Raw genomic sequence first — 27273 nt, forward strand, 5'->3', positions numbered from 1 at the left:
ACACTATTACACACTAAAATGTGCACTGCAATTTCTCATCAGACAGATGGGTAGACCTATACTAGATAATTTCAGACAGATCCGATCGGATCTCCGATCGTTTTCCTGATTGATTTTCTGACCACTTGATCAATGCAAATCAATCAGAAAAACGATCGGAAATCAGATCAGACCTGTCGGAAATTATCCAATTCGACCCATCTATCTGACATGAAATTGCATGGAAACTTCCTGAGCATGCCCTAATCCATGGAAAACATCAGCAATACGATAAGTGAAGGTCAATTCAAAATTGCCAACAACAGTAAGTAAGTACACAGAGTCACTCACAGACACTTTATGCCAGGCCCTGGGCTTTGTGAGTACCAGTACCACCACCACCAGACTGGTATTCAATAAGTATATTACAGTCACTAAAGTTGTGCACCATGCAATTTCCCATCAGACAGATGGGTCGACCTATATTAGATAATTTCAGACAGATCCGATCGGATCTCCGATCGTTTTCCTGATTGATTTTCTGACCACTTAGATGATCAATGCAAATCAATCAAAAAAACGATCGGAAATCAGATCAGACCTGTTGGAAATTATCCAATTCGACCCATCTATCTGACATGAAATTGCATGGAAACTTCCTGAGCATGCCCTAATCCATGGAAAACATCAGCAATACGATAAGTGAAGGTAAATTCAAAATTGCCAACAACAGTAAGTAAGTACACAGAGTCACTCACAGACACTTTATGCCAGGCCCTGGGCTTTGTGAGTACCAGTACCAAACCCACCAGACTGGTATTCAATAAGTATATTACAGTCACTAAAGTTGTGCACCATGCAATTTCCCATCAGACAGATGGGTCGACCTATATTAGATAATTTCAGACAGATCCGATCGGATCTCCGATCGTTTTCCTGATTGATTTTCTGACCACTTAGATGATCAATGCAAATCAATCAGAAAAACGATCGGAAATCAGATCAGACCTGTCGGAAATTATCCAATTCGACCCATCTATCTGACATGAAATTGCATGGAAACTTCCTGAGCATGCCCTAATCCATGGAAAACATCAGCAATACGATAAGTGAAGGTCAATTCAAAATTGCCAACAACAGTAAGTAAGTACACAGAGTCACTCACAGACACTTTATGCCAGGCCCTGGGCTGAGTGAGTACCAGTACCACCACCACCAGACTGGTATTCAATGAGTATATTACAGTCACTAAAGTTGTGCACCATGCAATTTCCCATCAGACAGATGGGTCGACCTATACTAGATAATTTCAGACAGATCCGATTTCCTGATTGATTTTCTGACCACTTACATGATCAATGCAAATCAATCAGAAAAACCATCGGAAATCAGATCAGACCTGTCGGAAATTATCCAATTCGACCCATCTATCTGACATGAAATTCACATTCACAACTCATCATGAGAGTCGGAGATTAACATGTATTTGTTTAGGCCAGGTTATGGTGAAGAAATGTAAGCATGTTGAGAGTTTCAGGGCTCATCCTTGACCGCTGAGGAGACAGGATATGTCCGCTGGTACTAAAGATTCTCTCTGAAGGCACGCTTGTTGCAGGTATGCAGAGATACTTTCTTGCCACATTTGCCAGAAGAGGCATTTCTTGCCTATGCATTTTCCACCAAGAAAGAGGGTCAGCGTCACTGCTGATAGTAGGAAGAGATATGTACATGGACACTTCGGACAGCACTTTTTCATGAATGTTTTCATTTCCTAATGTTGCCTTGTTCTGCCGGGATGATGTGATTCGCTGTAGCAACCCAGATAGACCCTTCTCTTTCTTAGTGGTGGTGGTGGTACTGGTACAACTGGTAGTGCTACGGCTTTCTGTTCCCTCTGCTCCTTCATTTACTGGAGTGGATTCTTCTAGTGAGTGTGACATTGGTGCAAGATTCTCAGCTTCTTCAATACATGCCTCAACTGTGTCATCCAGGTTTTTACAAAAGCTTCTCTTAAATCGCGGATCTAGTAAGCAGGAGATGTGCAACACACGTTGCATTGACTCTGTGTATCTCCCTTCTAGCAAGTCTTCCCTCATTATAGTCTTCATCTGTGAGGTAAGTATGCTGTCTTCAGTTTGCTCCTTAAGGATTTCATTGCCAATGTGCTCAAGTATTGGTGTGAGTGAGGACAGTGTGACCCGTTTCTCAGAGGCAAGGGCATCAGTGAGCTCATGAAGTGGTTGAAGAATCTTGTTGACATTCTCAAGAGTGGCAATGTCGCTGTCTTTTGGCATGAGGTGCCATGTACCTCGGTCAATGGCCAGCACTGCGCAGACAGCCTGTTGCTGTTCCAGGAACCTGGAGATCATCTCAAATGTAGATCCCCACCTTGTTACCACATCATGGATTAGGGCATGCTCAGGAAGTTCCAGGTCTGACTGTTTCTTTTTTAAATCTCTTTTCTTTTTCCAACTCCTAGAAAAACCCTGTACTAAATGTCGGCAGGCTCTGACAGCTGATTCTACCCTTTGCATTTTCAAGACTTTGTTAATGGCCAAATTTAAATTGTGTCCAAAACATGTGAGCCAAACACAAGGGAACTCTAAAAAGGCCTTCTTCATATTTGACGCGTTGTCTGTAGTAATTCCACACAGGCTTTCCTTTGGAAGATTCCAATCTTGGAGAATGTTGTCAAACATTTCAGAGATGTGTTCTGCAGTGTGGTCTTCTGGAAAAAAGAGAGTCTCCAAGCAATGACATATCAGTTTCCAATCTGAAGAGAGGTAGTGGACTGTAAAACTAATGAATGGTTCCCCTCCTCCACTGCTACTGGTCCACAGGTCTGTGGTGACTGCATACCACATAGCTTCCTTCAGCTGTTGTTCAACACTGGATCTCACTTCTTTGTACATGCGAGGTATTTCATTACTGGAAAAGTATGTTCTTGATGGCACCTTGTACAGTGGGATGGCCTTTTTCATCAGGTGTAGAAAGCCAGGTTTTTCCACTAATCTTAAGGGCATCATGTCCTTGGCAATGAAGTATGCCACAGCACGGTTCAAATCTTTGGCTTGTTTAGACTTGGGGTCTAATTTTGTTCCCTTTATAAATGACTGCATGACAGTTGGTTGAACAGTGCTGGAATATTCAGTCTTCTTAGCTTCATCCTACAGAAAGAAGAAACAATTACCACAAAATCACTCACTAAAATATGTATATATAATTTACATTTAAAGTAAAGCAGAGACAAAGCATCCTCATGTTTTTTACCATATTAGTGGGAAGTTGGAACATTAGAGAAAACACCTACCCTGGCCTGCTCTCTGTTTCATTATTTACTGTTCATTCAGATTGCTTCTGATCAGCCCATGAGCCCTGATAAAATCCCAGACTGAGCATTCAGTCTGGCTTTGCTATAATGACTCAGGCACAGGCAGATAATGATTCATGAGCAGCAGAGCCACAAGGGGAAGGGGGCAGGCTTAGGCTTGAAAAGACAGCACAGAAAAGAGACTCACCTATAAAGATTCCTGAACAAAGACAGACTGAACAGTGCTCAGACAGTCGGGGTCTCTGGAATTTTATCAGGGCTGATAAGAAGCAAGCTGACAGTAAATAATGAAACAGAGAGCAGGTCAGGGTGTTTTCTCTAATAATGTTGCAACTTTTCCACTGATATATGTTAAAAAAACGTAAAATACATGAGGGTGCTTCGTCTCTGGTTGCACAGGCATGCACAGGCCTAAAAGTTAAAGTACACAGCAATAATGCAGCATTGATAAAAAATTAGGCAGTGAGGAAATTGAAATGGGAATGGATGGATACATACCTTGCTATGTTGTAGAGAGTGAGACACAGAGGGATGGTGTTCTCGGAGATGAGCAAACATGTTCGAGGTGTTTCCTCCTTTGGCAGCCACTTTTCGCCCACAATTGCGACATACTGGAAATCCGTCCTCCATGACAAAGCCACGGTCGTTTTTGGGATATCCAAAATGTTCCCATGCTGCAGATTTGACTTTTTTATTTGGTGGATGGAGCAGGATTCTTTCTGCCGTTTGCTGTGGCTCTGTTGCCTGCATGCTTTTGTGTAGCTCAATTTCCTCTTCCTGCATATTACTTCTTCTGTGCATCTTAGGATCAGCATCCTGCATATTTCTTGACTCAGCTGGCTGCATTTCTGATGCCTCAGCCTGCATGATCTGTGGCTGGTGGAAATCCTCCTCAGGAAGCATTCTGCAGTGCAATTCTCTTTTACAACTATCTTATTGGTGGCACCGTGGCAGTGGCAGTGGCACAAGGACTGGGAGAGATCAAATTACAACTTGTGATCAGACGAGCTTATGCACAGCACAGGTGGTAGTCAGACTCAGTCTCAGAGATGATGACACATTGGGGATCAAATGACTTGCTTGCACTCACACAGGCTAAACTCTCTAAATACATGCAGCAGGTGCACCGTGCAGCCAGGGTCTGCTTTCCTAGCTGGCTCAGGCTGGCAGTGGCAGGCAGGCCCAGGCCCCAGAGTCAGACACAGTGGGGGAGGCTCTCAGGCGGCAGGCCATGAGGTCAGGTGGGGCTGGATGCATACCCTTAAGGTGGTGGTGGTGGCGAATTGGCGTTGGCGTGGCGATGCCCTTATTTTTTCCTTTAGGGTGGCTCTAGGGCGTTTCCCCCTTGCCTTACTTTGTTGCTGGCCTGGCTGGAAATATGGCTCCCTCCTGGGTCGTACAAGCTACGCAGCGGCAGTACGCAGCACTCACAGACTCTGGGCGGGAAGGCAGGAGGAGGAGTACGTGCCTACGTGGTGCGTAGATGCGTGTGCGCTCCAGCCGCTAGGGGAGCAGCGTTTAAATTACATGCCGCGGTCGCGGCAGGTCGCACTCGCGTCATCATTACAGGACGCGTACGCAGCCAGCGCCTGACGTCAACCCGGAAATAGGGCAAACCGGTATTTCGGAAATGTGCACGGTACGGTTACCATGTAAATTAATACCGCGATATATCGTGAAACCGGTAAACCGCGGCAACCCTACATGTGACACAGCAGATGAAGTTCCTCTTTTCACTCATCACTAAGTACAGAACAGTGCTTCTGCTAAACTTTTAATCCAATACTGCTTAAAGTGGACATGAATTTTGCACATGACAGAAGGAAAACAGAGAGAAATGCACGTATGTATTTAGAGAGTTTAGCCTGTCTAATTCCCCCTCATTTGTGTCTAATCAAAAGTTGTAATCGGATCTCCCCCTGTATCACATGACTGCCACGTCAGAGATGGCAGATAAGCCCATTTGAAAGCACTGGGTGTTAACAAAATGTCTGCTTCCATGAATCAGGAAGTAGAAAAAGTGCAGATTTATTTTAGGATTTGTATCAGCTGTAACAAAGAATTTTTTTTGTTTAAAAGTTATTATGCTGTTGTGTAGCTTTTAGAGCAGAGAGGACTCAGGCCTGCTCTAAAACTGCCTGTCCTCATGTAAAGTTTGCAGACCAACATTTGGAAATGTATCTTGGTCATACAAGCATTTTATTTATTGTGGCATAAATACATTACCACTTTTATGTTTTGCATGCAAATGACAACATTTTTTTGCACAGACCTACAGATTATACTAAGCAGCAGCAAAAAACAAACAATATGTTATTAAATATTATTCAAGTTGCCACAATTAATGATTCACAGGTAGATGAAAAGATAATGAAGAATAAAAATGCAAACCGTTTAATGGATAAATAATACTTTTAAATAAAGTAGGATTATGTACAATTCACACATTAACCATTTAATGACACACTAACGTATTAAAACGTCATGCTTTACCCTATTAACGGCAACATGACGTTTTAATACGTTGCGCGTACCAGCTACCGCCGCAGTTTCCGTCGGGACCTCATGCTGAGTGATTGAGGAAGAGGACCGAGCGGTCCTCTACCCAATCGCAGTGCCTGGAGTGAATGGACGTGATCGCGAACAGTGGCTACGTCCATTCAAGAAAACAGGAAATTGTTACAGTTAAATTAAGTGTAAAAAAATGTAACACTTCCTATAACGAAGTGGCCAAAAAGTATATTACACATACAAACAAATACATATACATTATTAATAAAATTAATAAAATTACACTTCCAACCCTCCAGCTCCCCCGAAAAAAAACGCTTGTAAAAAAAATCAGCTTAAAATAAATAAATAGCTGCCTTAGGGACTCAGCTTTTTTAATCTATATTTTAAGGGAAAATTAATTTTAATTTATTACATAGGGGCTTATAATTACAGTGGCTTGCAAAAGTATTCGGCCCCCTTGACGGTTTCCACATTTTGTCACATTACTGCCACAAACATGAATCAATTTTATTGGAATTCCACGTGAAAGACCAATACAAAGTGGTAAACACGTGAGAACTGGAAAGAAAATCATACATGATTCCAAACATTTTTTACAAATCAATAACTGCAAAGTGGGGTGTGCGTAATTATTCAGCCCCCTGAGTCAATACTTTGTAGAACCACCTTTTACTGCAATTACAGCTGCCAGTCTTTTAGGGTATGTCTCTACCAGCTTTGCACATCTAGAGACTGAAATCCTTGCCCATACTTCTTTGCAAAACAGCTCCTGCTCAGTCAGATTAGATGGACAGCGTTTGTGAACAGCAGTTTTCAGATCTTGCCACAGATTCTCGATTGGATTTAGATCTGGACTTTGACTGGGCCATTCTAACAAAATGGATATGCTTTGTTTTAAACCATTCCATTGTTGCCCTGGCTTTATGTTTAGGGTCGTTGTCCTGCTTGAAGGTGAACCTCCGTCCCAGTCTCAAGTCTTTTGTAGACTCCAAGAAGTTTTCTTTCAAGATTGCCCTGTATTTGGCTCCATCCATCTTCCTATCAACTCTGACCAGCTTCCCTGTCCCTGCTGAAGAGAAGCACCCCCAGAGCTTGATGCTGCCACCACCATATTTGACAGTCGGGATGGTGTGTTCTGAGTGATGTGCAGTGTTAGTTTTCTGCCACACATAGCGTTTTGCATTTTGGCCCAAAAGTTCCATTTTGGTCTCATCCGACTAGAGCACCTTCTTCCACATGTTTGGTGTCCCCCCCACATGGCTTGTGGCAAACTGCAAACGGGACTTCTTATGCTTTTCTGTTAATGGCTTTCTTCTTGTCGCTCTTCCATAAGAGCCAACTTTGTGCAGTGCACGACTAATAGTTGTCCTATGGACAGATTCCCCCACCTGAGCTGTAGATCTCTGCAGCTCGTCCATGGGCCTCTCGACTGCATTTCTGATTAGCGCTCTCCTTGTTCGGCCTGTGAGTTTAGGTGGACGGCCTTGTCTTGGTAGGTTTACAGTTGTGCCATACTCCTTCCATTTTTAAATGATCGCTTGAACAGTGCTCCGTGGGATGTTCAAGGCTTTGGAAGTCTTTTTGTAGCCTAAGCCTGCTTTAAATTTCTCACTAACTTTATCCCTGACCTGTCTGGTGTGTTCTTTGGACTTCATGGTGTTGTTGCTCCCAAGATTCTCTTAGACAACCTCTGAGGCAGTCACAGAGCAGCTGTATTTGTACTGACATTAGATTACACACAGGTGCACTCTATTTAGTCATTAGCACTCATCAGGCAATGTCTATGGGCAACTGACTGCACTCAGACCAAAGGGGGTTGAATCATTACGCACACCCCACTTTGCAGTTATTGAGTTGTAAAAAATGTTTGGAATCATGTATGATTTTTGTTCCACTTCTCACATGTACACCACTTTGTCTTGGTCTTTCATGTGAAATTCCAATAAAATTGATTCATGTTTGTGGCAGTAATATGACAAAATGTGGAAAACTTCAAGGGGGCCGAATATTTTTGCAAGCCACTGTATGGCCAGAACAAAAAAACATATTTCAAAATAATATATTGTCGCCATACATTGTGATAGGGACATCATTTAAACAGTTGAATAATCGGGACAACTGGGCAAATAAAATGTGTTGGTTTTATTTAAAGGAGAATGTTTAATTTTAAAACTATAATGGCTGAAAACTGAGAAATAATTATTTCTGTATTTTTGTATTTTTCCCATTAAAACGCATTTAGAATAAAAAAATTCTTAGCAAAATGTACTACCCACAGAAAGCCTAATTGGTGGCGGAAAAAACGAGGTATAGATCATTTTCTTCTGATAAGTAGTAATAAAGTTATTAGGGAATAAAAGGGAGGAGCACTGACTGGTGAAAATTGCTCTGGTCCGTTAGGGAAAAAACCCTTGGGGGTGAACTGGTTAAGCAGAGCAGCTATAGTTGTGGTGTACAACAAATGACAGCAGTTAAAGCTTAGTGAACAGGAAAACCGCCTAAAGTTTTGAAGTAATGTCAGACTGACATCTCTGGATCAAATGGCTGATATTTCCAAAGGTAATTTCTCTGGATCGGCTGCATCAAATATGAAAAGTTTATAATTTATTGCCTCTATTCACCATTACTAACAATGAAAAATATTGAAGTGTGAACTAGAGGTTTCAAGCAAGACAGAACTGAAAATAAACCCAGGGCCGGTTCTAGACTTTTTGCTACCCGAGTCAAACTTGTAAGGATTTGCCTCCCCGATCTGGAATGATCACCCAGGACCCGACAATTTACTATGCTTCATTTAATGTTCTCACATGACATGCTGCAGCTCAACACAGTAAGCACACTGACTGGCTATGGGTCTGACAAACAAACTGCTCACCCTTAGCAACTCCATTACTCCTCAGTCAGGGCAGCAGTGCCTCCTCCTCCCTTTTGCTGTGCAAGTCAAATGAAACACTTCTGCTCTCTTGCCTCCCCCCCCCCCCCCTCCTCACTCACTGTCAGACTCCTCACACCACACTGCAAGCTGCTTTTTCCCTAATGATGCCCTCTTCACCTAACTCACTTTCCTCTGGATTCTCCTACTACACTGACTGCATGCTGTTAGTGTAAATACAGTACAAAAATGCTGCCCCAGTAATCTCTACCGCCTGATGCAAATGTATCACCTTGCTTCATGAGAACCAGCCCTGAATAAACCCAGGACAGGAGATAGCTGTATGTGTAGTAGCAATGCTATACAGAGCTTTCCTGGAGTCTCAGATTCTTTATTTACACTAAAAAGTGCCAGTTGCCAGTCTGTCAAGCTGATGTTTTGGGGTCTGTAGTTCCTGAGCCACGAACCTACAATTTGCGTACTCATCTGGACTTATTTTTGCCCTGCGACTAACACTGAAAGTATCACAGATGCATCACATCTAATGTTAGATGGTTCGCATCAATCAGCAAAGCGCCCAAAATGCAGCACAGAGGTAGCTCTACTTTTAATAGCATCTGTATATGCAAACGTGTCTGCAAGTTGGACTTCTAGACAGTGTGATACATGGCATCATTAAGTCTATAAGATAAAAACTTTGCACATCACAAGCATTCAAAACTTCCTGCCATCACGGCAATGTGTCAGCACTGAATGTGTTACTACATGCCTTACCTAGTGTGGACAAATGTTACCTTCTGCCTCCTCATATTAATCATCCATGAGAAAGAAAGCTACCTTCTACTACTTTCACTCCTAAGGGTACCTCTTCCCCTATATTATATAGTGAGAACAAAGATCTTACTGCAGAAACTCTGCAACATCAACCTGCTTGATATTTAGGTTATCTTTACGTTAAAAAAACCCCCACACAAACCATTTTTTCCTCCCTTTGTCTTTGTTGTGTTCCACATACCAACATAACCTTGTTTTTACCAGTACACAGTGTCATCTCTCCTTGCTGGCCAGAGCTGCAGAATGTGATGCCATCTTACTCATTTCCCAGAAGGCATCTGTCACTTTCAAACACAAATGGCTCCTCTCTGCCTCAAAACGTACTTGAGAAAAGTAAGCTTAAGGTGCCCATTAACTATACAATTCCCCGGAAGACCGATCATTTGATTTAATCGAAATGATTGATCGGAAGTGATCAATGGTGCCCACTAACGACAGGAAAACTATTAACCAATCCAATCAAATTGATGTAACCAGTTTTTCAAATCAATTAGTTTTCCTTCTGTCAGTGAGCCCTAACGATCATTTCCATTACATCCTTCTGATCGATCCTCTGGGAAATTGTATGGTCACCAAAATGGACTGAAAATTTCATCAGATGTGAAAATAAAACTAAAAAAAAAATATTTCTGTGGTGATGCAAACTCCTGCATGCACAGGTACCTCTACACCATGCTGTGACTTACAGTATCAATACACAGAGAATGACTGGAGAACAATGTGGTCTCCAATCAGGTAATCACTAAGATTAATCAAAAGCCGTAAAAAAAAAAAAAAAAAAAAAAATCACTCTCCATTTAGAGTACAATACAAGGCAATGGCAAAATATTAAATTGACCATGAAAAAAAAATAAAAATAAGAGTAAGGGTTTTGGAAGTAGTGTTTGCCAGTTTCCCATGCGACAGTGCTCACCAAGAGTGTGAGAAGGTGGGCAACCACATACTACCAAACCAAATCCACATTTGAACTTTAAGCATTTAAATCTGAGCGTTACAGATGGAGCTTTATGGCTACTTTTTTCCTCCACTTATACATTGACCATGCACATAGTAGGGGTTGGGGACCTGCAATCATGATAACAGTTTCCTTATGCTGGGTACACACTGTGCGTTTTTCCAATCGATTTCCAATTCGGTTCGGTTATCTTCTCTTATCTATTTCCATTCACTTCTATGAGAAATCGATCAGAAAAACAATCGGAAATGTCAGAAATTATCTATCGAACCATCCATCTAACGCAAAATTGTATGGTGTGTACCTAGGATAAAACTCAATATTCTATCAGCCATCTTATAAACTAACACATGGCTGAAATCCAATACTCTAAATCAAGGAAACGAGATATAGGACATTCTTCAGGTAGGACAGTTAGAACTCTTTACAGTAGCCATGAACATACTATCAGCCTGATTTGAAGATACCCTGCAACGAAGAAAACCTCCCCTGGGGGGTACTCACCTTGGGTGGGGGAAGCCTCCGGATCCTATTGAGGCTTCCCCTGTCCTCCTCAGTCCTACGGCAGTGGTGATAAAGCTCCTCGAACAGCGGGGATGTAAATATTTACATTTCCTGACTCCAGCAGGGGCGCAGTGTCAGTTCTCCGCCTCGAAGATGGGCGGAAATAGCCGATCGCTGTCGGGCCGCTCTACTGCGCAGACGCAAGTCGCCTGCGCAGTAGAGCGGACCCAACAGAGATCGGCTATTTTTGCCTATCTCCGTGCGCAGAGCAGCAACAGCGCCCCTGCTGGAGCCAGGAAAGGTAAATAAATCAGCGCTTGTCAGGCTTGTCGAGGGAGGATTCCGGGACACTTCGGGGGAGCCAGTGCTGGACTGCCTGCAGCTACAGGGGTGAGGGGAAGCCTCATTGGGACCCTGAGGCTTCCACGTCCCTAGGTAAGTACCCCCCAGGGAACTTTTTTTTTGTTTTTTTCCTCACACAAGCCACCTACATGAAGTTGTGAAAAACAGAATAGAATTGGTTGGTATACATGTTTTTGAGAAGCCAACATAAGAGAAATCTGACCTCTAAAGCTATCTCTAAGACAAAAATGTGTGTCCCCTGAAACAATTTTAGAACTAGCATCAGGCTTTTATTCTTGCCTACGTAATGGAATTTGCCTCACACTTTCAGTCAGGGGTATCTTAATCAATGCACTGGATACAAAACAGCAATAGACACCTGAGAGTAACTTAATTATTGTATTTGTTCCTGTGCAGATTTCACTCTTCTTTTCAGGGTGGTCTGTCAAGTTCACAATGAATAATTAAAAAAAAAACAGACAACTGACATTTAAGGACTAAGTTCCACTTTAAGCATTTAACATATTTGGAAGATGTAATTTGGATTTTTTAATTGTCTATTTACTTAACCCACCATTTCAATGGGAAACAAATGAGAATTGTGTGTGTTGATTTATGAATGCGCAAAAGAGAGAGACTGCTACTCAAAATGTATTAAAAAAAGTGCAATGACAGCTTAATTAAGCTGTGACCAGGGTGGAAACTCACATTACTTTTAATGGCAGTAGTTTATGAATAAACTGACCATCCAAGTGGGGCATGGAGAGAATCCGTTTTATTATTTAAATTTACAGCAACTCATAAACCATCTGGTGGGTCAGCTCTGAAATTGCTGTTTTCCTTTATCTAATTGTTTTCAAATATACTTCTTTCCATTCTAACAGATTTGATGAAGTAAAGGAGGAAATAATGTTTGTCTTTTTAATTGGCATCTTGATATGGTTACCAGGAGTACTACAGCTAAAAACTTTTACTCTTTATACGTTTGAAAGTGCAGAAAATAAAAAATAAAGGACAATTGAAAGTTTGCATGGAATTAGCTGTGGCAATTAACTGAATGTACCTTGATAAATACAGTTGCTTATTTTTTACAATTCTCATTTAGATACTATTAGTCAAAGTTTTCTCATAGTAAAAAAAATTAAAATTACCCCATCCTGATTTATATTCTTAACTTTATCAATGAAGCTGGCATAATGAATCAATGTTAGACGTTTTTCTTCATCTGTGTAAAGAGCAGTAACATCAACTGCTATCCCACAGTGCTCTAGGGCAGAAGGCAGATTAATATCATTGCCTAGGCTAGACATCACTGGGATGGCATAGTTACATATCAATATACAACTATATCCTATACAATAAAACCCCTCTGTCCCTGCGTCCTCCTGTGTGATGCTTTTGCCTTACCGCGCATGCGCAGCACGCGGGCGGCCGTTGGGACAGCAGGAGGATGGGGCCAGGGGGGCGGACATGCGCGCTGAGTGGGGTTGTGAGGTCAGAGGCCTAGCGGCCGTTATTGTAATGGGCCTTAGGTCTAGTATAGATGTAAGAAGCATTTCTGATGCTAAAACCAAACTATTTATTGATAGGATTTCTTATGTTCCACTATTATTTTATGGGTCCTCTTTAAACACTTCCCCTCCCCGGGGACGAGTAACTACGTCCCTGCAAATTCCCATATATACTTGCAGGGGCATATCTACTACGTCCCTTGCTGCTGCGTGATCCCGCTCGTTACCACCGCCGATCGTTAGCCGGGAGATCAATGAATGGGAACACAGTTCCGATTCATTGATCTAAGTCGCCGTGTGAATGACCGCCACTGTCTATGAGACGGAGTCATCATTCACAAAAAATGATACTTCTACATCCACGCATAACTTCCTCTTTGCATAGTAATACTATGCATAGGGAAGGTGTGCACAAGGACATGTTGTGGCCAAATAGTAAAATTACATCTAAAAACCATTTTTGTCCACGAACAGACTTGTTTCCGTTTGGAATTACCCCTTACCTTCAACACTCCCCAATAGTTACTATAAAAAAAAATGTGTAAGGAAAAAAAATACATAAATAGTTACAGTAGGGACTGAACTTTAATAGTTATGTCAAGAGGATATATTACTGTTCCATTATAAATTATGGGCTTGTAATCAGTGATGGACGCAAAACTGAAAAACTGCACCTTTATTTACAAATAAAATACTGGCGCCATACATTGTACTAGGGAAAATTTTTAAACGTTGCAATAACCGGGACAAATGGGCAAATAAAATGTGTAGGTTTTTATTATGGTAGCAAGTATTATTTCAAAACTATAATGGCCTAAAACTGAAATACAAAACGTGACTTTAATGTGAAAAAAGCATGCAAAAAAAAGTAACCCTGCCTTCGAACTGTTGGGTGAGCCCGACTCGTCCATACCAGTTTCAGCCATTTTTCCCTGGACGAGTCAGGCTCAGCCATATTGCCAAAGAGGTTAAGTAATAAAACTGCATGGGGGGGGTTTGAGGGAGAAGAACCAATTAAACTTACGACTGCTGCCCAGTTCCTCAAATATGATCTTGATCTTCTCAAACTCTGTGATGTTTTTATTTGTAGGAATATCCAAAGGAGCAAAGGCACTAGATAAAGCAAAGAAGATAATGTGTAAACACAATAATATACTACATAAAAAGCAAATCTGTACTCAAAATACAATACAAGGAAAAACACATACAAAGGTTCAAATAGTCAAAGTTTCTGCAGCAATCTGGCAAATTTCAACTTAGTTTTTTACTATTACAGTTTGTTTAGGAACCCCATGACTTGTAAGTTTAGGATAGCTCAATGAGAAGCTATTTTTTTTCTGGTTCACATCCAAACATAATGCAAATTGTATGCAGCTTTCAAACTGACTAATTAGATGTAATTTTTGTTGATTTGCATAAGCCCAGTTGCAAGGTACATACAACATGCATTATATTTACATGCACTTTAGACAATTTTCAGATGGAGGCTGTCTTTTTTAACAGTCCTAAACAGTGCCAGCTACATGCCTGTTAAAGAGACTATACAGGGTAAACTACACATTGTACAGATCCTCTTCCCAGAGAAAGTTATAATGACCTCCCGGGTCCATTTCCTGTAACTCACTCTTCTAGTACCCGATGGATTCCGATGCTTAGCCCCCCCCACCCATTTCAGATGAGTGCCATGGCACTCTCTATACAAGATGGAGAGTGCCACAGAAACACCACAGCATCTTTCTGAAAGGGGGCAGGGCTAAGCACCAGAAGGCGGTGCAAACACGGACTCAAAGAGTGTGTTACAGGAAATAGACCTGGAAGGTAATTGTAACTTTCTCTGGAAAGAGGATCTGTTTAAGTGTTTAAGTTACATTGTAAAGTCTCTTTAAGCGGATTTTGGATCTAGCAGAAGCCAAATCACAAACCTGCAATGTGCACGCAGCCAATGTAAACAAATCACCTGGACTACATAATTCTGCACAGTAACTGTAACTTAGTAAAATTAGCATCTCTTGTGCCAGGAATCTTTGCTAAACGCTCATGGCCTTGAAGTAGTCAAAGTAACTTCATCAATGCAAATGGGTATTCTGCTGTCCATGGATGAAACATGAGCATGAAAGACAAAAGGAGGAAGCGAGGTGGCCAGACAAGGGAGATCTCTCCGCTACCAAATACTCTACAGGGGCTCCAGGAGACCACAAATCAGTGGGGGAGAGGAGAGGGAAACAAACACAAAACCCAAGGGTCTCAGAACAAAACATTCCGCAGAGATCACCTACTAAAGATGTCACTACTAGTGATACATTTAAGTGCATAAATCGAGGGAGGAAAACATTTTACAATAAGCAAACACTGAATCATTTATATTAAGGTAATATTGTAAAATGACAAAATGATTACAATATTTTCACTACATTTACTTTTTAATGCGCCAGTGTTTTATGAAAGCACATGAGGCACTGTTTCTACATATACAATTAACTACCTCGAGTTTATTTTCCGTTCAAACTTGCTTTAATCACTACTGCGATTATAAAATGTCCATACTTAAATGCAATGCTTTGGAATTGCATGTTTTGTGAATGGTGTCTTATGTGTAATAAGTGGGAATTTTGTTATCCCTATTCATAGGCTGTACATGCAGTTTGCACCACATACTAAGCACTGTGCGGTGCATTGCAAAATTAGTAAGAGCGTATTATCTCATATAGACATTGACATGTTTTGGATCCAGTATTATTTGCTTAATACATTAGATGGTATTGATTTGACAGTGCCGACTGAATGCTTTTCAGCACCCTGCAATGCAGGTGGCATTAGCCAGAGTACAGTAGCTCTTTTACCGGTCTGTGGTATATTTAGGATATTTGTACTAGTACTTTACAGCAGATTTGGCTCATACAGTTTCCATACACTGATGTTTTGGGCCCATTCACACTAAAGCGATTAGAGGCCTTTTACCACTTATCGCCAAAGAGCTAGCGCTCTGTACAGGCTAGTGCAATAGAAACTATATGGCAGTGATCTCACGGTTGCCAATCGCGGGCGTTTCGTGATTAGCAGCAATCGCAAACGCGTTGCATGCAGCATTTTTTGATAATTCGGGAGCGATTTCAATTCGCATGCTATAGAAGCCCTAATAGCAATCGCACCGCAAACGAGGATTTTACCGCGATAATCGCCTTTTTCAAATGTGAATGGGTCCTTTGTGATTTGTTGAGAGATTTATTTCATGGGCCTCGATTCATAAAGCATTCCCACATGTGGAAATGCTGAAAACAGCTCACTTTACTGACCACATAGCAAAATCTGTATTCATAAAGTCTTTTTCCGCATGAAAAGCCGACATTCGCGTGCAGAGTGATAAATCACCGCCTTGCGCGGTGATTATCTAAACAAAAGTAACAAATGTCAATTCATAAAGATTAGAGGAAGCGGTATGCAGATGGGGATTACCGATACCTCTGATGTGGCGAGAAGCGTGCGGAATACATTGCAGTGACTGGGACAGACCTCCCAAGCAGCAGCAGAGAGAACACCACACGGAGGGACTCGGCCAGCTTCTCCTGTTTCCGCATGCATACCGACAGCGGTGTTTCCCCGCTCGAATTTACCTTACCGACAGCACTTTTATGAATCGAGGCCATTGTCTTCATCTACTTCCTTTACTGAGAAACCTATAGTCCTACAGTGCATCCAGAAAGTATTCACAAGTGCATCCAGAAAGTATTCACAAGTGCATCACCTTTTCCACATTTGGTTATGCTACCTTATTCTAAAATGGGTTAAATTATTTTTTCCTCTGAATTCTACATGCAAAACCCCATAATGACAATGTGAAAAAAAATTACTTGAGGTTTTGTCAAATTTACTTACTACTTAGCCACCATATTGCCCATGTTTAAACCCTGGACTTACAAACTTTACAAAGCTACACACCAGTGCCAGCTAGGTCTGAATTGTGTTTATTTAATGTCCTGCTAAATCTACAAGTACCATAGTACACATTAGTCAGTAGGGATTGTCAATGAGGTGCACATAAATTTGAGATGATTGAGAATGATGCAATTATGATACATTGTGCTTTTGAATAATGCTTATCTTTATTAAAATGTAATTGGACTAATTAAGTCTTGCAGGTAAAGCATGTGATTGGTCCAAATTCAAGCTGCATGGATTTGCATAAACATTAACAACTTAGAAATATTTGCATATTTCAAGGCAAGTAAAAATTTGGCACTGACAAAAAAGTTGTACTACACGCTTTTAGACATCTTTGGCAAGGAAATATGAGGAAACAAAAATTCCTAGAGATAGGGATGAGCTCCAGATGAAATCCAAATGAATTTCATTCAGATTTCATCCTTCTAATTAGTGCAGCTGAGCAGGTGTGTGCAGAGGGGAAGGGGTTAAACTTACCCAGCAGCCTTTTTTTCTATCCTGTCCCACTCTGCGTTCCAAGCCGCATGACTACAAACAATTCCTCCTTCCGGGTTGAAGGAGGAAGCGTAGTAGTCACGTGACGTGGCTTGGAATGCAGCGTGGGACGGGTTAAAGAAGAAGGCTGCTGGGTAAGTTTAAAGAGGAACTCCAGTGAAAATAATGTAATAAAGAAAGTGCTTCATTTTTATAATAATTATGTATAAATGATTTAGTCAGTGTTTGCCCATTGTAAAATATTTTAAATCCCTGAATTACATTCTGACATTTATTACATGGTGACATTTTTACTGGTGGCAAGTGATGTAGCTGCTGAAAACAGCTGTAAACAGCTATTTCCCACAATGCAACAAGGTTCACAGACCGGAAACTGCCAGGAGTACCACGGTACTCAGAGGTTCTTGTGGGAGGGGTTTCACCACAATATCAGTCATACAGCGCCCCCTGATGGTCTGTTTGTGAAAAGCAATAGATTTCTCATGTACAAGGGGGGTATCAGCTACTGATTGGGAAAAAGTTCAATTCTTGGTCGGAGTTTCTCTTTAACCTATTTTGGTTCCTGGACGTAGAAACTACGGCCAGGAACCATGCGCGCTACCGCGTGCTCCCGCGGCTGATCGCGCGCGTGCACGCGCACTCCCGGCCGCAGATTCGGTAGCCACAGAATCAATGTATCGGGCTATGGTGCCCGATCACTGATTCCTCTCCCCCGCTGAAAAAGCGACAGCTTCTCTCGGAAGCTGTGCTTTTTCTGGCCGTTCCCTCCCCGATGAGTCACTCTAAGCGTGTGTTACGCTTAGAGTGACGTCATGTAAACAAACTCATGGCTGCCATCTTGTGGCCAAAAAGTAAAACTACAACTAAAATTAAAAAAAAATTAAAAATAACACACATTTACATTATAAAACTATGCTTTACATCCCACCCTCCCAAAAATACTCAAATAAAATGTTTAAAATATAAAAAAACACCATTACAACAATAAAAAAAAACATGTAAATATTTACCTAAGGGTCTAAACTTTTTAAATATCAATGTAAAGATGAAATATTTCTATTTTTTTTTATTTTAAACTTGTAAATAGTGATAGATGCAAAACAGAAAAAATGCACCTTTATTTCCAAATAAAATATTGTCGCCATACATTGTGATAGGGACATAATTTTAACGGTGTAATAACCGGGACATATGGGCAAATACAATACGTGAGTTTTAATTATGGAGGCATGTATTATTTTAAAACTATAATGGCTGAAAACTGAGAAATAATAATTTTTTTCCGTTTTTTTCTTATTCTTCCTGTTAAAATGCATTTACAGTAAAGTGGCTCTTAGCAAATTGTACCCCCAAAAAAAGCCTAATTGGTGGCGAAAAAAACAAGATATAGATCAGTTCATTGTGATAAGTAGTGATAAAGTTATAGGCTAATGAATGGGAGGTGAACATTTCTCAAGTGAAAACGACGGAACGCGAATGGGTTAAACACCCCCACCCACCCACCCGCTCAGCTGTACTAATTAGGAGGATGAAAATTGAATGAAACGATCGGATTTCATCCGAATTTGATCCAGAGCTCATCACGGCCTATAGATTCCCACAGCAGGCCGAAATATTTTTTGTACTAAAACACTTTTAGACGTCTATTGCATAAGGAATGTGAAAACACAAACTCCAAAAGCTGTGTTGGGTTAATCAATGAAAATAAATGGGGTATTCCAGGACTGTAGGCATCTCTGCGTGTGTTAAGAGGACAAGGGAGGCATCTATGGTGAAATACCATTAGCAGCAATGTTGCCTTCTATTTTTACTATTATTGTCTTATCCATTTTTCTTTAATATTGTAGATCATGCAGCCTATATAGTTATTATAAATGCAAAAAAAAAATAAATTAACAGCTATCCTGGAACTTAAAACAGTTTTGTGGTGAATCACTGAACTATGTCATAATAAAAAAAGAAGAAATTCTAGATATCACAGTATACTACAAAAAGTCTAACTCACAAGGCATTAACAGCCAAAATGCATTCAGTTTGAATTAGTATGATTATAGCATGCTGAATATTTAACCTATTTTGGTTCCTGGACGTAGAAACTACGTCCAGGAACCATGCGCGCTCCCGCGGCCGATCGCGCGCGTGCACGACCTGCGGTTCGTTAGCCAGGCAATCAGTGAATAGGGCTATGGTGCCCGATCACTGATTCCTCTCCCCCACTGAAAAAGCGACAGTTTCTCTCGGAAGCTTCGCTTTTTCTGGCTGTAACTTACCCCATGCGTCGCTCTAAGCGTGTTACGCTTAGAGTGACGTCATGTAAACAAACTCATGGCCGCCATCTTGTGGCCAAAAAGTAAAACTACAACTAAAAGAAAACAAAATAAAATTCAAACACACATTTACATTATAAATCACTCGTTTACATCCCACCATCCCAAAACTACCCAAATAAAATGTTTAATATATATATAAAAAAAAAAACAACATTACAATAAAAAAAAAACATGTAAATATTTACCTAAGGGTCTAAACTTTTTAAATATCAATGTAAAGATGAAATACTTCTATATTTTTTTTTTTAAACTTGTAAATAGTGATAGATGCAAAACGGAAAAAATGCACCTTTATTTCCAAATAAAATATTGTCGCCATACATTGTGATAGGGACATAATTTTAACGGTGTAATAACCGGGACATATGGGCAAATACAATACGTGAGTTTTAATTATGGAGGTATGTATTATTTTAAAACTATAATGGCTGAAAACTGAGAAATAATGAATTTTTTCCGTTTTTTTCTTATTCTTCCTGTTAAAATACATTTACAGTAAAGTGGCTCTTAGCAAAATGTACCCCCCAAAGAAAGCCTAATTGGTGGCGGAAAAAACAAGATATAGATCAGTTCATTGTGATAAGTAGTGATAAAGTTATAGGCTAATGAATAGGAGGTGAACATTTCTCAAGTGAAAATGACGGAACGCGAATGGGTTAATAACTCTTCACAGCACAACTATCTGGTGAAAACTACTTACCCAATTAGGAGAAGGCAAGCACACACCAAAACGAAGCCAAAAGTATATTTAAGTGCACTGTTTATTTGCTGTAAGACAGAGGAAGGGAGGGAAAAAAATAAGTACATATCACTACACAAAAATGTTAACTCATTATTCATATTAAATATATAACACTGTAAAGTTGCTGCCCCATCGAACTAACAACACACAGCCATTAATGTATAAACTGCTGGCAACAAAAGTGAGTACACCCCTAAGTGATGAATGTCAAAATACTGTGAATTAGACATTTTCCCTACCTGGGGTCATGTTACTGGTTAGTGTTACAAGGTCCTAGGTGTGAATCAGGGGAGCAGGTGTGCTAAATTTGGTGTCATCACTATCACTCTCATACTGGCCACTGGAAATTAAACATGGCACCTAATGGCAGAAAACTAAGGAACTTAATAAAAAAATTGTTGCTCAGCATAAAGATGGCCTAAGCTATGAAGACGATTGCTAACACCCCAAAACTGCACTGCAGAACGGTGGCCAAGACTATACAGAAGTTTAATAGGAGAGATTACGCTCAGAACAAGGCTTGCCATGGTCGACCACAGAAGTTGAGTGCACAAGCTCAGCATCATATTCAGGGGTTGTCTTTTGCACATAGATGTATGTGTGCTGGCACCATTGCTGCAGAGGTTAAAGGGGTGGGTAGGGTCAGCCTGTCAGTGCTCAGACCATACTCTGCACACTGCATCAAATTGGTATGCATGGCTATAACTCCAGAAGGAAGCCTCTTCTAAAGATGATATATTAGAAAACCTGCATACAGTTTGCTAAAGACAAGCATATTATGGACAAGGATTACTGAAAGCATTTCCTGACATCTGGTGAGAGTAAGATAAAAGTTATTTGGTTCAGATGGTGTGAAGCGTGCGTGGTGGCAACAAGGTGAGGAGTACAAAGACGTGCGTCTTGCCTTCAGTCAAGCATGGTGGTAAGATGTCATGGTTTAGGGGTGCATGTGAGTGTGTTCAGTGAGGGAACCATGAATGCAAACATGTACTGTGCCATACTAAAGCAAAGCATGATCCCCTCCTTTGGGAAACTGGGCGTACGAGAAGAATCGGCGCCGGGAGACTTGGGCACAGGATAAAGCCAGTATATGGCTGATCCTACCGCCACACAAGTCCCGGCCGTGTTAATTTCTATTCCCCCTTCAGGCCGTCATGGATAGTGGGGAATTGTGTAATTTGGCTTCCAGCTATTGCTGGTAGCCGAATTACAGTGTTTTAAATGTAACTTCAGCTCCATCTTCTGACGGCGCCAAGGTTACACTTGTGCGCTGCTATAGCCGTAATACCTATTATGGCTAATGGTGGTGCTGGCTGCGCCAAGTCTCCTGCGCTGGCTTCTTAGTGTTCGGAAACTGGGACCTGACCCCAAACACACCTCCAAGATCACCACTGCCTTGCTAAAGGAACTGAAGGTAAAGGTGCTGGACTGGCTAAGCAGGTCTCCAGACCTAAACCCTACTGAGCATCCTCAAAAACGACCTTGGCTAATTTAGAAATTATTAAGGACATTTATACAGTAAGCTATGTACATTAAAAAGTTCCTCTAGGTAATGTTTAATGATCATTCATGGCCTGATAAGGTAAGAATTCAGAAGCACCAGTCCTGGCAAGTTAGATGGCAGAAATGTGTGAATCATAGAAGTGATCAAAAAAGAATTACAATATATTGTCAGGAATGAGTTCAGATTTATGTATTTCAAATGTGAGAACATCGGTTCTACCTCTGAGTAAAACTGCAGCAGGGAACATCTTGGTCTGACCATGCACGGATGTGATCAAAAACCCTTCATACTACATTCAACCTTGGCCTCATTTTACATTCAGGAAAGCCTTGCATTTATCTTAACATTTAACACTCAATCCCCTTAATGTTTAATATTTCTCTGGAGACTCCAGGATTATTCAGCTCAAAATGTTTTTCTAACCTTAGCAATATACTATTAATTCATTTTTTATTACATACAGCTATATCTTAATGTTCAGAACATTTCAGTCTACAGAAGCAGCATTGTTCACAAGGCTAAGGATAACCTGTAAATATACTGACGTTCACTCAACAGATCAATGACTAAAATATAAAGCATCACCGTAGATTTCTGAAGGGTGGAATATCAAAATCACAACTGGATGGGATACGTTAGTCGCAAAGTACAAAATTATTTAAACTCATCCTTGCATTCTCATAACTTGCAACTCACTGAAATCAATAAGTGGTAAATTAGGCGATTTTCAACAGAGAGCTAAAGTACTCAAAAAAAAAAAAAAAAAAAAGATCAGCCCAGCAGCTGATCATTTTTGCTAATTACATTATGTTTACAAAATTATAACCACTGAAAGATTCTCACTGGCCATGTCCCTATCCTGATTGCTATCTACTAGTCACCACTAAGGGCTGGTTCAGACGGACGTCTGCGTAGCGTCGCGTCTGGGGGCGTTGCGGCGGCTGCGCGGTCAGGCTTTCAGTAGCCTTCGGTCGCGTCGTGATGCGGTTGCGTTTTTTTTTCCCGTAGGGGAACATTAGCCGTCGCGGTTGGCCGCTCCCTGGAAGCTACATGTTGCTTCCAGGGGCAGCCCGAACGCTCTCGAAAATCGGGACCCGAACGCCGCGTTCGGGTAAAAGCGGGCAAAAGCTTGGTGTAAACGCTCCCATTCACTTGAATAGGAGCGTTTACCGCGGCGGTCCGAACGCTTGCGGTAAACGCTCCGCAAGCGTCCGTCTGAACCAGCCCTAAAGACGTACGTAGTCTATGTAACTGGCTATGGATCCTTCAAAAGTGCATGATGGGGAACTGATACTTAGTAATTAATTTAGAGCCACGTAGCTAGTCCAACTAAACAATGTATAGTAGCAAAGTGCTAAACAGAATTCTAGTTTTTGGGTACAAATTTGCTTGGAATTACAGTACAGCTACTTGGTGGCCCAGTTAACGTTTACCCCAGGTGGAGTATGAGATAAACATGTGTAGGTACAATGCCAAACATAATAAGCAGGCTATGTTTCTTTTACCGCCTGAAAGAGTCAACCTTCAGGCATGCAAGTGACGTTTCTCTCCCGTTGGGCTTTTGTCTGATCATAGCATAACCCTCACTGATAAGGAATTAAAGCTATAACTAGGTCCTGGCAGAGAAGAGCTTCTGACTGCAGGGGGAAAAAAAATAAGGTCAATAGTTGATATAAAACTTAGCTCTGGGACACTTAATAAACCACCACTGAGCAGAGACAAAATATTAACTCTACTGCGTAAATGTTTATATATAAAATAAAAAGCAGTGTAGATAGTTTTGGCTCTAAAGTGTAGCCATTTTTCTTTCTGGTATAGGACCTGCACTGAACTGGAATGAAGACACAGTGGTGGCATTTTATTTAGGTTCTTGCTAAGTTTTAGGGGAATTTACTCCCACCTCATCCATGCAAGTTGAATAGTCACACAAATTGTGTACATTTTTATGGAGTACCGTATATACTCGCATATAAGCCGTCTCACATATTAGCCGACCCCCAACATTTGCCTCAGAAATCAGGAAAAAATGATTGACTCTCATATTAGCCGAGGGTATGAAATGCAGCGGCTTCTGAGGTCACATTAGGTTTAGTTAAGATAAATTGCTCAGTGCTTTTGAGGTTAAAAACAAACAAAACATTTTTAAAGAACCTTTCTCCAATTGAACTCAAAGTGCATAAGCTTGTCTTAAATAGCCAACAGATCAGTGTACATATATGCATGACATGTGCATATATGCATGGAAGTTACCCACAAAGTGCCAGTGCTGCAAGGCAAGCTAAATTAGCTAAAACCAGCAGTGAAAGGGTTACAACCAAGCTGCAGTGAGATGCAGGGCTAATGTAAACAACACTTATGTAAACAGACCTGGCCAGTGCAAGGCTGAAGAAATAAATGAAGAGAAGTGAGGAGGTGTCATCTTACCCAGAAGAATGTCATTGTCTGCTGTTGTCTAATCAGTGTCCCTGTCCCCCTCTGGCTTCATCAATAGGCAGGACTGGAGGCTGGGAGGGAGAACTCAGCACTGGAGGGACCCGGGAAGAAGGCTGCAGACAATAGCAACGCACGCAGGGATGCTTTCTACCATTTCAAATGACGCGCTGGAAGTGCTGTGCTGTCACATCCTCACATTGGCTGGCTGGCTGAGCAGGCAGGGCAAATAGCCAATCGGCTCACAAGCTGCAGACACAGCAGGAAGCGAGAGATTATGTACACAGAGAAGCGCTCCTGCTGTGATTCTGCCCATCTGTCTCCTGCTCTGCTCCTCTCACCCCGGCATCCGAATCAGCTGTTCTCTCTGTGCGATTCTCTTCAGACATCTACTGCACAGAAGTGCAGGCACGCTCTGGCTCCACAGTGCGCTCCCACTCCTCCAGCTCCAGCCATCCACTGCAAGCCCCGCTCAGCATGTCAACCTCCGATCAGCCGCTCTGCAGTCAATCTCCTCCAGGCAGGAGCAGGTCAGTCCGGACACCAGTCACCACAGGCTTAGAAAGTTGGTGACGCGCATATAGGCCGAGGGGGTAACTTTTCAGCACATTTTTTGTGCTGAAAAATTCGGCCTGTATGCGAGTATATACGGTACATTTTAGCAGGAAATAAAATCAGCATACAATTCTCCCCATGTATCTACAGTTCAAAAGAAAAGAGGAACTCTTATAACCAGCTCATTGCTAGATCTAGTTAAAATAGGATTACACTAGTGACCTTAGCCCGTTTAAAAACAGGCTAGCTAGGTCTGTCAGTAATCCGCTGCACGCGTGCATGCCGCCAGCTGCGCGTACAGACACGACCGCCCCTTCTGGCCCCACCCTCCTTCGGCTCTCGGCAGCGTCTCTGCGCCTGACACACGGACAGATGCAGAACCACTTGCCTATTATTACGTAGGATGAAATAACAAGCTATTGGATTTCAGCCTGCACATGTGTAAAACTGTAAAGTGTAATTCCTGTGACTGGGGACGTGTTATCTATGCTAATAAATTCTTTGAGAGATAGGCTGGGTCGACATTACAACTGTTTCGTGCCATGAAGGTGAGAGGGCAAATGTGGTTTAGGTCTGGACATTTCATCGGACAGATCATAATGGCATTGCTAGTATGAAGTGTCCAACTTTCAACTGGTGTCTGTAAAAACTGCGTGGACTGGGACTATGCATTCCACCACTGCTGGGTACTCAAGGGAAGGGACAAATCATTACATGTCTGAATGGGTCTTATGTTTAACATTGTAACCGTCATTCTCTGTGCTACCCGGCAAGCCATATGCTACAAATGGAAGGACTCTAACCCCTACCCCCCCCCCCCCCCCCCCCACTTGGTCTTCCATACAAAACATAAAAACCCTTAATTTGGACATGGAATCTAGGTTACGTAACCAAATTAACTAATATTTCAAGACAAAGGGACCAAATAATCACTTTCCAAATAGGTAATTATAGCCCACTAGAGAGCCTATATGCTTTAAGTAAGTGATATGAATGAGTATTCATTGAGCAGCATATAAAGAGAATCAGAACATAGATGGATAGATACATACAGTATAATAAGCATGTACTTTTAAGATGAGGAGGGTATTTGCAGAGCCAAAGAGAGAACTTGAACTATTCTTGGTTATAATGTGACTGTTTTGATGGTTTATTTTTTGTTTATGTGTTTTTGTGTTTACATTTAATCTTTCCGCTATTTATACTCTGGCTAAGTAGGATGTAATTGGTTATTTGATCACCAGAGTATAAGTGACACTGCTTATGTCCATATTTTGGCCTATTATGGTTTGCTTGTAATTTTTCCTTAATTGGACTTGTGAACTTGGAGTGTACTTGTTACTTTGTGTTTAAAATCAATAACACTTCTAAGTGAAAAAAACATTGTAACCGTCACCATGTTTGTGCCTTTGTTGTGGTCTGTTCCTGAAAACACACCAATTTGGGCTCTAGTTTGAACCAGCAAAATAAACATTGTTTTGCCTGTACTGCATTGAATCCACCTATAGTTAATCATACTCTTATTTTTCAGGCAGTTACTTGTTTTTACATTTCTGAAAAACAACATTTTACAGACAAATACAGCAAATGTGCACCATGCAATACAGAAAATACCTTGCCTTTTGAGTAAAAGGGTGACATTACTTTACGACACCCAAAAAATACAAGGTACTGTATTTACCAAAAGACAAAAACTGGTAAACTTGCTTTGGGAAGCTCTCTCACTCTCCACAGAGCCTGCATTTGGAGCCATCATATTACCACCTGTCTCAAGCACTGAAATAGGTTCCTATGAGGATAAGACTTTTCTTCAGATGAAGTAGTTATTAAGGCTACTCCTAACAGGCTAAATACAAGCCCCAGGCCCTGATTTTCTAAGCAGTGTACATTCGCTCTTGTATCACATTACGATTAAGGTTTTTAAACTGCACGAGCAGCTACAATGAAAAATAAAGGAGTATTTCACATTTTTTGTATGCTTCCATGTTCTCAGTACAAAAAAAAAAAAAAAGTATTTTGGTACAATTATCACCAACAGATTTAATGGTAATTACACGGTTTTCTGTAAAGTTCTCATAAAGGGCAGATGTATGGCGGCTTAGCACACACTTACAATAGTACCTACAGGGCTCCTTCTGCAAAATAAAGCTCAGTTTCAGGCAAGATGATGTCAAGCAGTCAAATATCAGTCAGATCCATCTATATATAGAGAACACTTAAGGCCTGGGTGGAGCCCTGTTCTACGGCAGAGGCTTTATTTTAAAGCTGCACACGATGCAATCTTCCACACACTTTATATTTTTTTTCTTCACTACAGGAAATATGAATGGAGCATTAGTGACAAATGTGTGCTTAAAAACTAATTCTTTCACCAGTTTAAATCTCTTGCCACATGCTAGGAATAATCAAACAAAACGTCATGCATTTCAAGATACA

General features: G+C 41.1%; 2 protein-coding genes across 2 annotated transcripts in view; both read right to left on the bottom strand.

Annotated features, from left to right (window-relative positions):
- The window catches only part of LMBRD1 (LMBR1 domain containing 1), a 289978-nt gene that overhangs the window by 160153 nt on the left and 102552 nt on the right, over nt 1-27273 (bottom strand). The window contains exons 5-6 of the mRNA XM_068281447.1: nt 20307-20374; nt 13867-13955 (exon numbers count right to left, since the gene is read on the bottom strand). Of these exons, the coding sequence (XP_068137548.1) occupies nt 13867-13955; nt 20307-20374 (157 nt within the window). The remainder of the gene's footprint in view (nt 1-13866; nt 13956-20306; nt 20375-27273) is intronic.
- Nucleotides 813-4131, bottom strand: LOC137570669 (E3 SUMO-protein ligase ZBED1-like). Its single transcript, XM_068279370.1, has 2 exons — nt 3809-4131; nt 813-3146 (listed from the first exon to the last, which is right to left on the bottom strand). Exons 1-2 carry the CDS (start codon nt 4109-4111, stop codon nt 1470-1472), a joined length of 1980 nt encoding a protein of 659 aa, XP_068135471.1. The 5' UTR covers nt 4112-4131; the 3' UTR covers nt 813-1469.

Source organism: Hyperolius riggenbachi, chromosome 4, assembly GCF_040937935.1.
Source record: "Hyperolius riggenbachi isolate aHypRig1 chromosome 4, aHypRig1.pri, whole genome shotgun sequence".
Lineage (NCBI taxonomy): Eukaryota > Metazoa > Chordata > Amphibia > Anura > Hyperoliidae > Hyperolius > Hyperolius riggenbachi.